The 12,720-nt window shown below is 44.0% G+C and overlaps 1 protein-coding gene across 1 annotated transcript; it reads right to left on the bottom strand.

Moving 5' to 3' along the window:
- Positions 1-8,038: 8,038 nt before the first annotated feature.
- Positions 8,039-10,121, bottom strand: foxi2 (forkhead box I2). The gene is made up of 2 exons (XM_068717977.1): positions 9,506-10,121; positions 8,039-8,628 (listed from the first exon to the last, which is right to left on the bottom strand). Exons 1-2 carry the CDS (start codon positions 10,119-10,121, stop codon positions 8,039-8,041), a joined length of 1,206 nt encoding a protein of 401 aa, XP_068574078.1.
- Between the last annotated feature and the right edge of the window lie 2,599 nt (positions 10,122-12,720).

Below are 12,720 nucleotides of genomic sequence, written 5' to 3'. Positions count from 1 at the left end.
GACTCCACTCTTTGGGTTTCGACAGACCTCCTCACGTGGGATTTATCCGCCTGCATGTCAATCCTGCAGCGGCACAAGTTTAGAATCTCTCTTGACGAGCGTGAAGTCTGGACATCCCCGACACGAAATACGTCTCCCTCCCTGCCGAGGCCGTGTGTGAGAGCATTAGCTCCTCAGACAGGCTGCAGCGCCAAGGCCTCGCCTCACCCCTTCATTTTCTGCCTGGAGGTTGTCGGGACTTGTTCAAGAGACGTCATGTGGATCAGGAAGGTTCCCTCCTCGGTCCCACCGTGCAGAGCACAGCTGCACAAACGAATAACCCGTCCTGCATTGGTTCTCAAACTCGATCTATTACCTCAAAATCTTCCATTTCTGACTCTTGAGGAACATTTCTGACTGTGGCGGTATTCTAAAGGTGACCTGTTTTGTTCCTTGCTGCTGTAGATTCAGTCTAATTTCCTAACAGGTGCTCCTTTGTTTCGGGGACGAACGCAGCAGAAAGTCATATTTTTGCCAAAGCAAGACGGCTGAACCGAAGGTGTTACAGTTTGTTTTGTTGTGTCCTAGAGGGCAGTGAGAGCGAGTTCACCTCCCCTTGATCTCCCCCCTCTGTTTACCTCCTACACTCCTCACCCCTCATCCCCATCCGCGAGCCGGGGGGCGTGGGCGTCCAAGGGCTCCGAGGTCCCCGGGGCACTAACAATAGCCGGACTGTGCCGTCCCAGAGTCCCAGTCCCCACACAATGACCATGTCCATGTCGATTAGCGCGGGGGCGGTGGTGGAGCCCGGTAAGGCCGGGGCTAATAGCTTATTACGCAGTGTAAAGTGACAGTGTGATCTGGAGAGGTGCCAGAAACGGGTCCAATTAAAGGAGAAAGAGAGGAGGAGGAGTGTGTGTGTGTGTGTGTGTGTGTGTGTGTGTGTGTGTGTGTGAGGGTGGGGGTGGGGAGGGCAGCAACAAGCATTCCTCTGAGCTTCGGTCTAATTCGCCCGTGACGAGTTCCCTGGGGACTGACACCCTCCATCGTCGAAAATATTTGAGTATCCTCCTGCTCTGTTGTTCCAAAACACATGTGAAACAAACCCCAAACACACTGGCAGGCTACGTTACCGCTGCACAGTTATGGGTAAACAACGCTGTTTACTTGTTGATACAGTTTGACAAACGGGACACTGAGAATATGGAATATTCTCATCTACACTAAGTACAGCACAGTATATATACACACGACGCGGAGGCGTCACAACATTTTGGGTTTGAGCTGACGTGATCAGACGCTCTGATGCGTGATGAAGCGGAGTCAGGTTAAAGGACCATGCTGCTGCATTTCAGGCCATTATCAACAAACCACATTCTGCATATTGTGCAATGTACAACTATTGTACAAGTTATATATTTATACCAGCCAGGCAGCCGTTGGTCTGGTTGGAGTACACACTGTATGACACATGCATGTTCTGGCTTCACTCTTCCCACCAAACATTCATTGCTCCTGCAACGTGTAGAAAGATTTCTTTCTGACGTTAGCGGAATAACAACGCTAGCGACGCAAACACTGACGTGAGGCAAATATAAAGGAATTCTCAACCAAAACCGACCAAGATCACGTGACATGTTAATCAAGCGGAGACGCTACAGGTGAATCGGGTAAACATGTAAACTAATGGCTTGTATTGCAAGTTATCTGAAATTGAATGTGTTCCCATGCAATTGAGGCAGTATCTTAATAAATATGCATTTTGTATAAATGTCCGTAAATGAAACCTGAACATTGGATGAAGCCAGGTTCACAACTCAAATGTTTCAGGGAATATTAGGATCTGTGTTTGTGTCACTCCATACATCAGAGAAAACACTGTCTCCAGTCATAAATACATGACTTTGGCCTTGACTTTTCATGACTTTTCATGACTTTTCATGTCTTTTCATGTCTCCAGGTTGTGGTTGACACCTGTACAGCTTTTCTTTGGCCGGACACCTGCCTTCTTTCTTGAATCACTGCTCCATCACCCACTGAGAAGACTCTAAAGCTGACTCCTACAGATTCCTACGTTCACTGTTCAGCTGTCTTTGCTGTGTTTTGACGTGTTTGTTCACTTCATTGCTTGTGAAAGAAGTCCAGCTCTCTTACCTCGGTGCTTTTGTACAGTCAACAACAGTGGGGACTGTTAGTAGAGAAACGTTACAACCCTTCACCAAGTCATCACACTGTTTAACAGCGGAGACACAATACTTCCCCATTGGTGGATAAACCGGAATAAAGCTGTTGTACCAAAGTGTTACTGGGATTTTTTTTTCTCAATGGGATGTGGAGACTGTCAGTTCGATGTTTAAGCTCTGGGAGGAAGAACAACAGAAGGGGTTAATGTAATCCATTTCATTGGTGGGGGACTCTAATAACTGGTCTCTCCCTGCGTCTCCATTGGCCCGCGGAGTTTCCATTGTGCTGGCCGGTGCAGGTGTGGGACATGCTTTGTTGATCTTAATCCCCCAGGCAAGGGGAGAGGCTTTGAGTGTGCTTGACGTACCCCACCGGCAGGCCCTTTGCTCCTCGGCCGCCGAGCAGCCACCGTCTCCAGCGGCCGCTCATGGGATCCGACAGGCGGAAAAATAATGAACAACACCTCAACCCGGAGCTGACCTGGTCTCCAATTCACCAGCTCCACACGAGGGGTAAACGAACCACTTAATTGAGCCTTCCAGGATCAAATCATGCTCAGGACCCCCCCCCCCCCCCCCCCCTCACCACCCCACGATCAACCCTCACCACCACCTCCTCCTCGTCCTCCTTCCCGGACACAACCCATCAAGATGTTTTCCTGCACACATTCTTCCACTTCTCCACTGTTTTCTTTAGTTTGATCAGCACATATAAACTGAACAATACAGGTACATAAACTGTCTCCACCTCACACGTTGTGTAAGTATTCCCTTTTTCTACATAGAGTAGTTTTACTTGTGTTATCGATATAGTACATCAACTACATATGGCTAATAATACTGTGTACCTTTGCCAAAGTACCATTTTTACCGTTGTATATTTACTTGTTTTACAATATGGCATTAGCTTTTTACTTAATTAAAGATACTACAAGGAACTTTTAACTGCTTATGAAACAGTTTCATAATACTGATGCTTCTATATGAGCCACATAAGCAATCCAGACCATCAGTAAGAATATTGACCATTTCTATATAGTTATTTGTAATGTTTGTCATCAGGTCTGATTCCCTGCGAAGTTATACGGAATGATTTATGGCATAGTTTCCTTCAGCTCAGGCTCAAGCGGGGCCTCCGACAGACCAGGATCCGGCTTCTCCACCGCCTTCCACCTTCAGTCGGAGCTCCAGGGAGGGAGGCGCTCAGCTCCCGGCAGCAGCGGCTCCTCCTCCGGCCAGGAGCAGAGCTTCTACTCGCTGGGAGCACACACTACCAAGCTACTGGAGAACCCAGGACGTATTACTGGCCTGGAGGGAAATGAGGCACTGGAGAACCAGAACCAGGACTCAGAGAGGCAGACTGTCGGACTCTGCTGCAGTAAAATGAGAGGCGCTCCAAAACACTTCCATTTGTGTCCACAGGGACCACCGAAGGTTTCTCGTAGCAGCTTTAATTCAAGGATCTGAATGCTGTCTGTTGGGATTTGTCTTGTCAAAGCACTTTGTAAACTCTGTTTTTAAATGTGCTGTATGAATAAAGTTATTATTATAAAGTTATTAAGATGTTGTCAAAGGTATTTATGATGAATTAATTAAATTCATAATTGAATAAAACGGGTGGTGACATACGACAAAGGTTCTTTGCTGGACCTGAATGTCGTGACATCGTCTGCTAAAAAGGAAGTGAAGTTCAAACGTTGCCTCTTGTTCCATTTAGAGCCACCTTCATGTGAAGCTTTCCTTTGTTGTTGGCGATTAAAATCAGTTCAGAAATGAGAATTTTACAATCTTTTCTGTTCTTTTGCTCAGTATCTTCTGCACATACTGGATGTAATGATCGACCAAACACTTCAAACTTTGATGAAGACCCAGTTTGTCCCGGTTTGACTGACGCTTGTGTCCTGAATCGAGCCACTGGTCTGACAGCATCCCTCTGCTGTCCTTGTTTAACGTCACAGTCAGAGATCCCTTGATGAAGTTGATCCCCCGGCCCTTCATGTGAAAACATGCTGACCGGACCGAACAGTTGCTTTCTGTGCTCCCTCTAAGATGTTTCTCATTAGCGAGGCGTCAGCAGCTCCCTGTCCATTATCAGGGGGAACAATTCGGGTTGAGGGGTCCTGTGGGGTCGTTTTAGGACGTGAACCTACAGTATACAGTCACCCCCTCGAAAATGGCACCCAGGGTCCCGTGTTCAACCTGCTTCCCAGCCGGACCAACAATGGGCGCTTTTCAGATGTCACCCGATAGAGCTGTGCGGGTGCCAAATTAGGACGGGGTGCCTGATGTTCCAGGCAAAAAAGAAGGTGATCAAACAGAGCCTGGGTCAGTGGATCCCCTCTAATTGAGAAGTTCACACTTGACAGGAAAGGGAGAGGGGGGGGTGGAGGGGGGGTCCATTCACCAGACAGCACTGTCTGCCAGAGTGAAAAAGTTTTTTGGACCGCCTGATCAATGCACACAACCGCGTTCGCCCTCTAGTAAGATCTCGTTATCAGATCGAGTCGTACACTAACCCCTAACCTGAACCAGGACATAAAAGTCCTGTTTCAGACAAACAGAACTTTATTGTGAGCAGTGGATCGGGGTGATGTTATTTGCGTTAATGAAGACTGTGACTGATCAGTGACAATGACCGAGCGCCAGACGAGTCTGCACCAATTTCATTAAACACTAACGAACTATATCGACAAGCTATATCTGTGACCAAAAACAAGACTAAAAAATTCAAACTTTCCAAACTTTTACGTAAAATTAACACCAGGGTGCTTCTGCACATACAAAATGGGCCACAGGAGCGAATAACAAAGTTTTATTATTATCAAATGACACTTGTTTTTACCCTTTAGCTAGATTTAGACCCTCTGGTGAATACAAGTGATGCGAGACAGAAACAAAGCTTTCAGCAGTTGTTCCCATAATTACACACCAGTTGGATTCAATGAGGTCCGAAACCGACCGTACCATCATATCAATTTCACGGGCATAACACTGTAAGTACCTTTAGACATGCGTGGTGTGAATCATAAACTGTGAAAAACAAATAAATGATCAAATCATTGTGTCTAATCTGCACGATGGGTGGCAAACATTTCCAGAGGGGATTTCCCGATGCGTCGTTTCATAGCCGGGACAAAAGCAAAATGGCCTCCGCTCAATTTGGGGCAAACGCTGTCGAAGAATGGAGACAAAAGACGTGCTTTAACCCCGCCGGTCTAAGGGGGATATCTTCGCCGCTCTTCAGAGAGCCCCTAATTGATACATGGAGATTAGCGTGAAGGAGCGGGGACAATAGAGCCATTGTTTCTGTTTTCTGAATCAAGACGACCGTCAACTGCGCTGTCTTTGCAGGGAGCTTGGCTCGCCTCCAAACTTGAACTTTCTCTCTTGAGTACATCAGCTGTGACATATAAATAAATATATATAAATATATATATATATATATATATATATATATATATATATATATATATATACATATTTATATATATTTATATACACAATACATTCTCTGAGGAAGGGATTACTTGTCTCAAAGTGAAGTGCAGTTTTGGGGGGATTGAAAAAGAAAAGAAACATTTAATATTTTTTAGGTTGTTATCTGTTGAGTTTCATACATTTTTTCTTAATAAAAAATAAGAATTTGGTATTTTTTTTATATCTCACTGTAATGCTGCACATCAAAATCCTGTGATCAGTAAATAAGTATAATAATAATAATAATAATAATAATTCATAAGTAGGATTATTTCAGACTTTTGGGCAAGTTGGACAAACAATTAATTTATTTTGTTTATAATAAAAGATATTAATTAATTATGAATAGTTTTTTTTTTGCTGGTTAACTAAAACGCAATTCACTGTAATTAATGAATTGAAGATGTACCAGTGATTTGTTCCACATTACACAGGAAGCCATAAGGACACAGTGAGCACTCCTCCCGTTTATAACAACGTTCTTCTCTATATATATTAAATAACTCTTCGTTTCACTGAGCCCTCCAGGGTCTCATGAAGCGGTTTCGGGGGTCGACGTCGTTCCCGCTCCAGAGGCGACAGAGAACAAAGCCAGACATGAGCGCAGATGACTGTGAATGTTTCTCAGCAACAAAGAGCGTCTTCTAAAAAGGTAACATCATTCATCGGATCACTAATCCGCGATCCGACAGGAAGAGAAGCTGACTTACTAGAATAAAAGGCAGATGAAGGTTGTTTTAGTTGGACGTGAACTTGGTCTTAAATCACCGTAATGATCAGGCAGTCGGTGTTACACGGTGTGAGAAACACACACACACACACACACACACAGATAATGAAGACAATGAGTCAGACTGGATTATGAATACCGAGTCAACGTGGAGCGTATAGAACCTGCTCCGTGATTTAGATCGAACATGGCCGGGTCACTTTTACAGTAAAGACGAGCCGCAGGAACACGAGCGACCCGCAGCACGTGTGTGGTTGTTCTCATACAGATGGTGAGAGGCTGCACGGAGCTGAAATGGAGTGGAAGTAATTCAGTACCAGATTAAAAGTAAATTTATGGGCATGCATTCACATGATAATGACGCCCTGAAAACACTGGTGCCCTATTTGAAAATGATGCATGACAATACAATAGAGTCCACATGATATTTATTATTAATAGTCACAGTTGAAACTGCCTGGAAGCTGTATGCACTGTATAAAGATAAAAAAGGACAATAGATACAAAAGCCATTCAATGATTGTCACACTGAATCCTGAGAGAAACCATGATATAGCATATAGTTTATATATTATTATATATATATATATATATATATATATATACATATATGTATATATATATATATATTTATGACATGGGTTTTAGTGATACTGTTTTCGGCATATTTTGTATGTCATTCACTTCTGCTTTAATCAAACTATGTTCAGAAATCAGTAGAAAAACAATGCCTATTAGCATAAATAGCATAAATAGTCGCAAACTATTTCTTTTTTTTTTCTCATAATTTACAAAAATACTCATTTATAAAGTCCACATGTATTTACATGAGCTTTAGTGCTGTGGTTTCAGTCAACATGGAGGATATAAAAAAATAATAAGGCAAGCCCCATCTGGGATCATATCTGTAGGAAATCAATTGTTACTGCATTTGGAATCGGTCTGAATAACCAGGTGAACCCTTAATAACGGGGCGCGTTCATCTCATCCGGTTGTTGTTGTTGTTTTGAGGTAACGGCGGTCTCACGAAGGCAACTTTGGCAGATTTTGAGTTGATTATGAATATGAAAAAACAGAATTTCAACATATAAAAATCAACTGCAAGAATTTGGCCGCTCCAAAGAAACATGGGGCTCGATTTGGCAAAACTGGCAACAAAAAAATAATAATATATATATATATATATATATATATATATATATATATATATATATATCAAAAAGTACATTTACATCTTAAAACACGAAAGAGCGGCTTTGACTACAAGAACAGAGAAGCTCTCTGCTGAAACTGCCCAAGAATGTGAAACAGATGCTTAAAATGTTACAGAAGACAGAAGTGTTCAGTGGTTGTTACTTTGCAAGAATATTTCAGCATTCAGGACCTTTGATATAGAAACAAACAAAACAAACAAAAAAAAGAGTAGAAAGATAAGTGCTCATTTTTTTTGTTGGACTTTCCGGCTGGTGCTTCCTCGAGTGCTTGTCAACTTAAATCAAGTTTTAGCTAAAAAATACTCTATTCTCTACTGTCTCCGTGAACTGCTCAGTGAAGGGAGCGCTGCGTTCACGATGCAGGGAGCTCTCCGACCCCTCCGCTGAAACGCACGCGAGTGTGCACGAGTGTGCGCACGTGTGTGTTTCAGAAGGGATTGTGGGTGAATCAACTCCTATAGCTCTGTCCCTTCTCTGGGGTAAATCAGGCTGTTGACACTGAAGCTGTTGTAGAAGTGGCTGTTGAACTGTCCGCTCTGCCCGCCGCCAAACGTGTTGTAGTACACTCCACGGTTGAAATGCAAGCCCTCGCCGTGCTCCGGCGCCCCCGCGTCCTGCCCGCCGTGGTTGAGGTGGTACGGGTTCAGGGCCGTAATGTTCCTATTCGACAGCTCGTTCACCAGGCCCAGGGACCCCTGCCGGCCGGGGGCCCCCGAGCTGAGCGTCGACATGCTGCTGTAAAAGTTGTTAAAGCAAGGGGCGGCCGAGGCCAGTCCGGACGGCGACGACGACGACGAGTTCTTGTGGTTCTCGTTCATGGCCTCCATCTCTGGCGAGGGCGGCCCCAGCAGCTGGGGACTGTCTGAGGGCTTCAAGGAGGCCGCCACCGCCGGCCTGCCGTCCTCGACCTTTGTGGCCCCCGCTGCCACCGCCGCCGCTCCTCCTGCGCTGCTCGGATCCGAACGTCTTTTCCTTTTTCTGCGGAAATTTCCGTTGTCAAACATCTTTTCACAATTTGGGTCCAACGTCCAGTAATTTCCTTTTCCTGTAATTGAAGATGAGACAAATGACCTATTAGAACTCATATCAGTGTTTTAAAGTGATGTAGTCTAAATCAAATATTCAAATAATAATTGTACTTAAATCTTCAGCATTTTCCCATCAACTTATGTCTGAACACATTGGAAATACAATTCCAAGTGATCCATTATAACAAATATCATAAAAAAAATATTTCTTATTATTCCTGAGCTGACTGTCACTCTAGACCAGGCTATGAATAAAAACAAAATTCCTGTCAATACATGCACCTGTATTTAAGTATTATTTATAGCACAAAAATTTAATTTTAATTGCTGTATGTTCATATATTGTGTTGCTTAAAAAATCCTTTGGAATTAATTCCTATGAATTTATAAGAATGTCTCTGTTTTAACCTTTGAATACTGCCTTACTACATTTATTACAGAAGCCACAATATTTGTCATATTTAATATAACTTATATAACCTTTAAAATAAATACGATTTCTAGACAGCATCAGTTAGTTTTTTGAGTATTGCTAAGACTTACTTGACCATACATACAATTCTTTAAACTCTAAGAAAACAATGATTAATATATATATATATATATATATATATATATATATATATATATATATATATATATATATATATATATATATATATATTAATCATAGTTTAAAAAAACAACAACATTTTCTTCTTATTTTAAGGAATAAGAAAACGTATTCCTTTTTAAGTTTGAAGGAATTAAGGAAGAAACTAAATGTGAATTAAGTGACTCGTATTGGTGTTTATTATGCCCCCACTAATGGAACCACCCTGAGGCGTTCAGGTGAGTAAACTTAAATACGACGTGTTGTTCACAATAACAGTTGCCCTGGTGCGTTCACGGTACCTGGATCGTCCTCGTCCCTCGGCACTTTCTTGAAGCAGTCGTTCAGAGACAGGTTGTGCCGGATGGAGTTCTGCCAGCCGGCTTTGCTCTTCTTATAAAACGGGAAATTGTCGGCGACGTACTGGTAGATCTGACTCAGGGTCAGCTTCTTCTCGTGCGCATTCTGGATGGCCATGGCTATGAGCGCGGAGTAGGAGTACGGCGGCCGCACCAGCTTCAGCAGCTCCTCCTGGCTGGCGATGGACAGCCAGCCGAGGTCGGGCCCGCCGAAGCCAGGTGAGTTCGTTATGAACTGCCGCTGCGAGCCGTAGGAGGGCGGGATGAACGACGCCGGGTTGTTCCCGTGCAGGTAAGACGCGGAGGAGTTGACGCCCGGCCCGTTGATCCACAGGTACGGGTTTGGAGACGATGCGTAATCTCCGAGGCCGTAGCCGGCGGGTCTCTGCGCGCCCTGGAGGCTCTGCTGGTGGTACATGCTGCTGAAGTTGTCGCAGTAGACGGCGGCCATGTCGGCCGGGGCCTCCTGGGCGCCCTTGGGTGGGAGAGAGCCGACGGTCGGGGAGGTGTGGTGCTGGTGCTGGTGCTGGTGATGGGACTGAGGGTCGATGGAGTTCATCACTCCCCGCGGGAAAAAAACAAAAATCCCTAAAGGAAATGCCGAAGCGGTTTCAGGTGGCCTCTCCCGGTGCTGCGCGGGGCAGCAGCAACAAGTGTCAGGGAGGATGGAGGAGTTTGGAGGAGTTTTAACAGTATAAACCCTTGACAGCAGCCAACATTCAGGCACCAGATGATTCCCAGCAGCCAATAGACACGCACGATGAGTAACAGGGGGTGTGGTCATGTTCTGCCTCGTTCAGCAGACAGTGAGGTCAAAAAGCTCCCCGGAGAGACGCAACAGACTCCTGCTGCAGGGGGTCAGGGTCTCTCTGAGGGAACAACCGACCTGAATCAGACCGCAGCGAACAGCTTCGACTCGTTCCTCTGACGCTGGAACTAGAAATCTGCTCTCGCTTCATTTTCCTCTTTCATCCAAAATGAGGATGAAGGAATTTAATTTAGTATTTTAATGAAAATGTGACCGATTCAGTAAACTGTTTCCAAATATTGAAAAGCATTTAGTGTGTCATTTAGCAAATAATCGATCCTTAATCGTAACTTTGTGTCAATAATGTAGATTACAACTTTTACAGAAAAATTATAAATAGCACCTTATTTTTCGTTACTTTTTTCCCACGCTGTGTTTAAGGTTTTTATTAGAATGAAAGCAGGACACCAACAATCTGAAATAATAATTACGTGCCACTGTATAAGAAAAAGGAGGACCCACTAACCCTGCCACCCAAATGTGTCATCCCATCCACAACGAGGACAGCCGTTCAACTACCAAACACATCCCTCCATGAGGTGACTCATTTCAGGAGATTTTCACTCTTTCGTCCCTTGTTACATAATTTGAATGGAGAAGAAAATGTTCCTTTATTTTGCACCGGAGAGAAGCGTTTCACAGTCCGGCTCAGACAGCAAAGAACCCTGGGTAGAAAAACAAAACAATGTAGGAGGAGCGCTGAAGATGAAACACGTTAAACTAAAATATTTAAATAGTAGAAATATATTAAAAAAACAACTACCAGCCTATAAATAGATATTATTATATCATATTATATTCTCACATTGTAATACTGTATCTACTGATGGATCAACCACATTTATTAAACAATTCCTAAATGTCCTTATATGACAGAATCATCTTGGTAAAGAAGCTCTTTCACTCTCTATTATGATTTTGCATATTTGATTCATCACCATGTGTATTATGTAAATGATCAGCCTTTCATCAGCTTTACATTAACAGCTGTGTGGGTGTCACAGGCAGATAGAGGACATGTTTCCAGGAAACAGACAGATGCTAGAAAGCAAAGGCGAGCAGCACATGGCCACACCGACAACGGGCGAGGAGAGTGTGGAAAAGTGTCCGGTTATAAACCCCAGGGCTGATGAGGTTCAAGTGGGAACAGGTGTGTAGGTGGGAGGGGGATGTCAGGTGACCAGCAGTGGCAAGAGAGTCTGAGGACACCTAGTGGACGGTTGGAGGGCAGCAGGTCTGGGGGAGAGAGAGAAGAGGACGAGGTCTGGGAGAATAGAGGCCCAATCCCAATCTCACACTCAGCCATTTACCAGGTGACGTCAGATAAGTCCGTGAGGGTTCAGGGCTCAAGGCCTCTAAGGGGCCCACTGGGCCAGAGAGCCGGTCCAGACAAACCGCCTACGAGGAAGATCTCATGACAGTGGGCCCCGGTGAGTGTGGCGTTCAGCACTGTGTGCAGTATTTAAAGTTCAATTATGATTAAGTTCAACTCAATTAACTTACATTAATGCATGATTCCTATATTTCATCTATCCAGGCTACAACATGACATACTGATTCAAATCAAGGCAACTAGCGATAACTAGAGAATGCACCTCTTGGTGAATGCTGACAGCTGAAATACATTTAAAAGCATTGCTGGAAATAAAGAAATGTGAAATTAATTTCCTGTTATATGTTTGTCCCAAACCAGGCTCCCATAAGTGGCTTGAAGAACAGGGATACAGCGCTCTCATTTCCTGCAGAAAAGGCGGTCGTGAATGCTCGCAGATTCACGCTGGAAATGCAGAAATGGGTTCTCCGGCTTCCTCCCACGGTCCAAAGACGAACGGCTTCGGTTAATGGATGGCACTAAATCGCCCGTAGGTGTGAATGTGAGCGTGAATGGTTGTTGGAGAGAACCTTATGTGTACAAAGGGTGTAAGGCATGTATTAATATGGCAAACTGTCAAAAGGTCTCAACTGAAAATTGCTCGACGGTGTCAGACGTTCAAATATTGTTGCATATCCTGAGGCCAGAAATGAAAAAAAAAAAATCTGGTTCCTTTGAAGAGTTTAAAACTTGGTTTTGTGGCTGATGAAGGTGTCTTTTCATCTTCTCATCAAGGCTGGTGACTAGTTCCACACGTCTCATGGTGGAGAGGGTTTACCCACTAGTCACAGAGAAATAATATCTATTATTATACAAAGAACTACATGTAAATAAGTGATGCACAAATAAGAGAACAGCACAGAATGTCTGCAGGAACCGGCTCTGCTGTATGATGCAAAGATGGGAGTGAAGCCATGGTGGTCAACCTTCATTGAGTCCTTTATATTTGCTCTTAATTAGCTTGTCTCTGACTGAAAG

This window comes from Cebidichthys violaceus, unplaced genomic scaffold (assembly GCF_023349555.1).
Source record: "Cebidichthys violaceus isolate CVI_PGR_0920_01 unplaced genomic scaffold, fCebVio1.0.p SCAF_22, whole genome shotgun sequence".
In the NCBI taxonomy this organism is placed as follows: domain Eukaryota; kingdom Metazoa; phylum Chordata; class Actinopteri; order Perciformes; family Stichaeidae; genus Cebidichthys; species Cebidichthys violaceus.
Note: the sequence above shows the minus strand (reverse complement) of the source record. Positions and strands in the feature narration are given on the sequence as shown.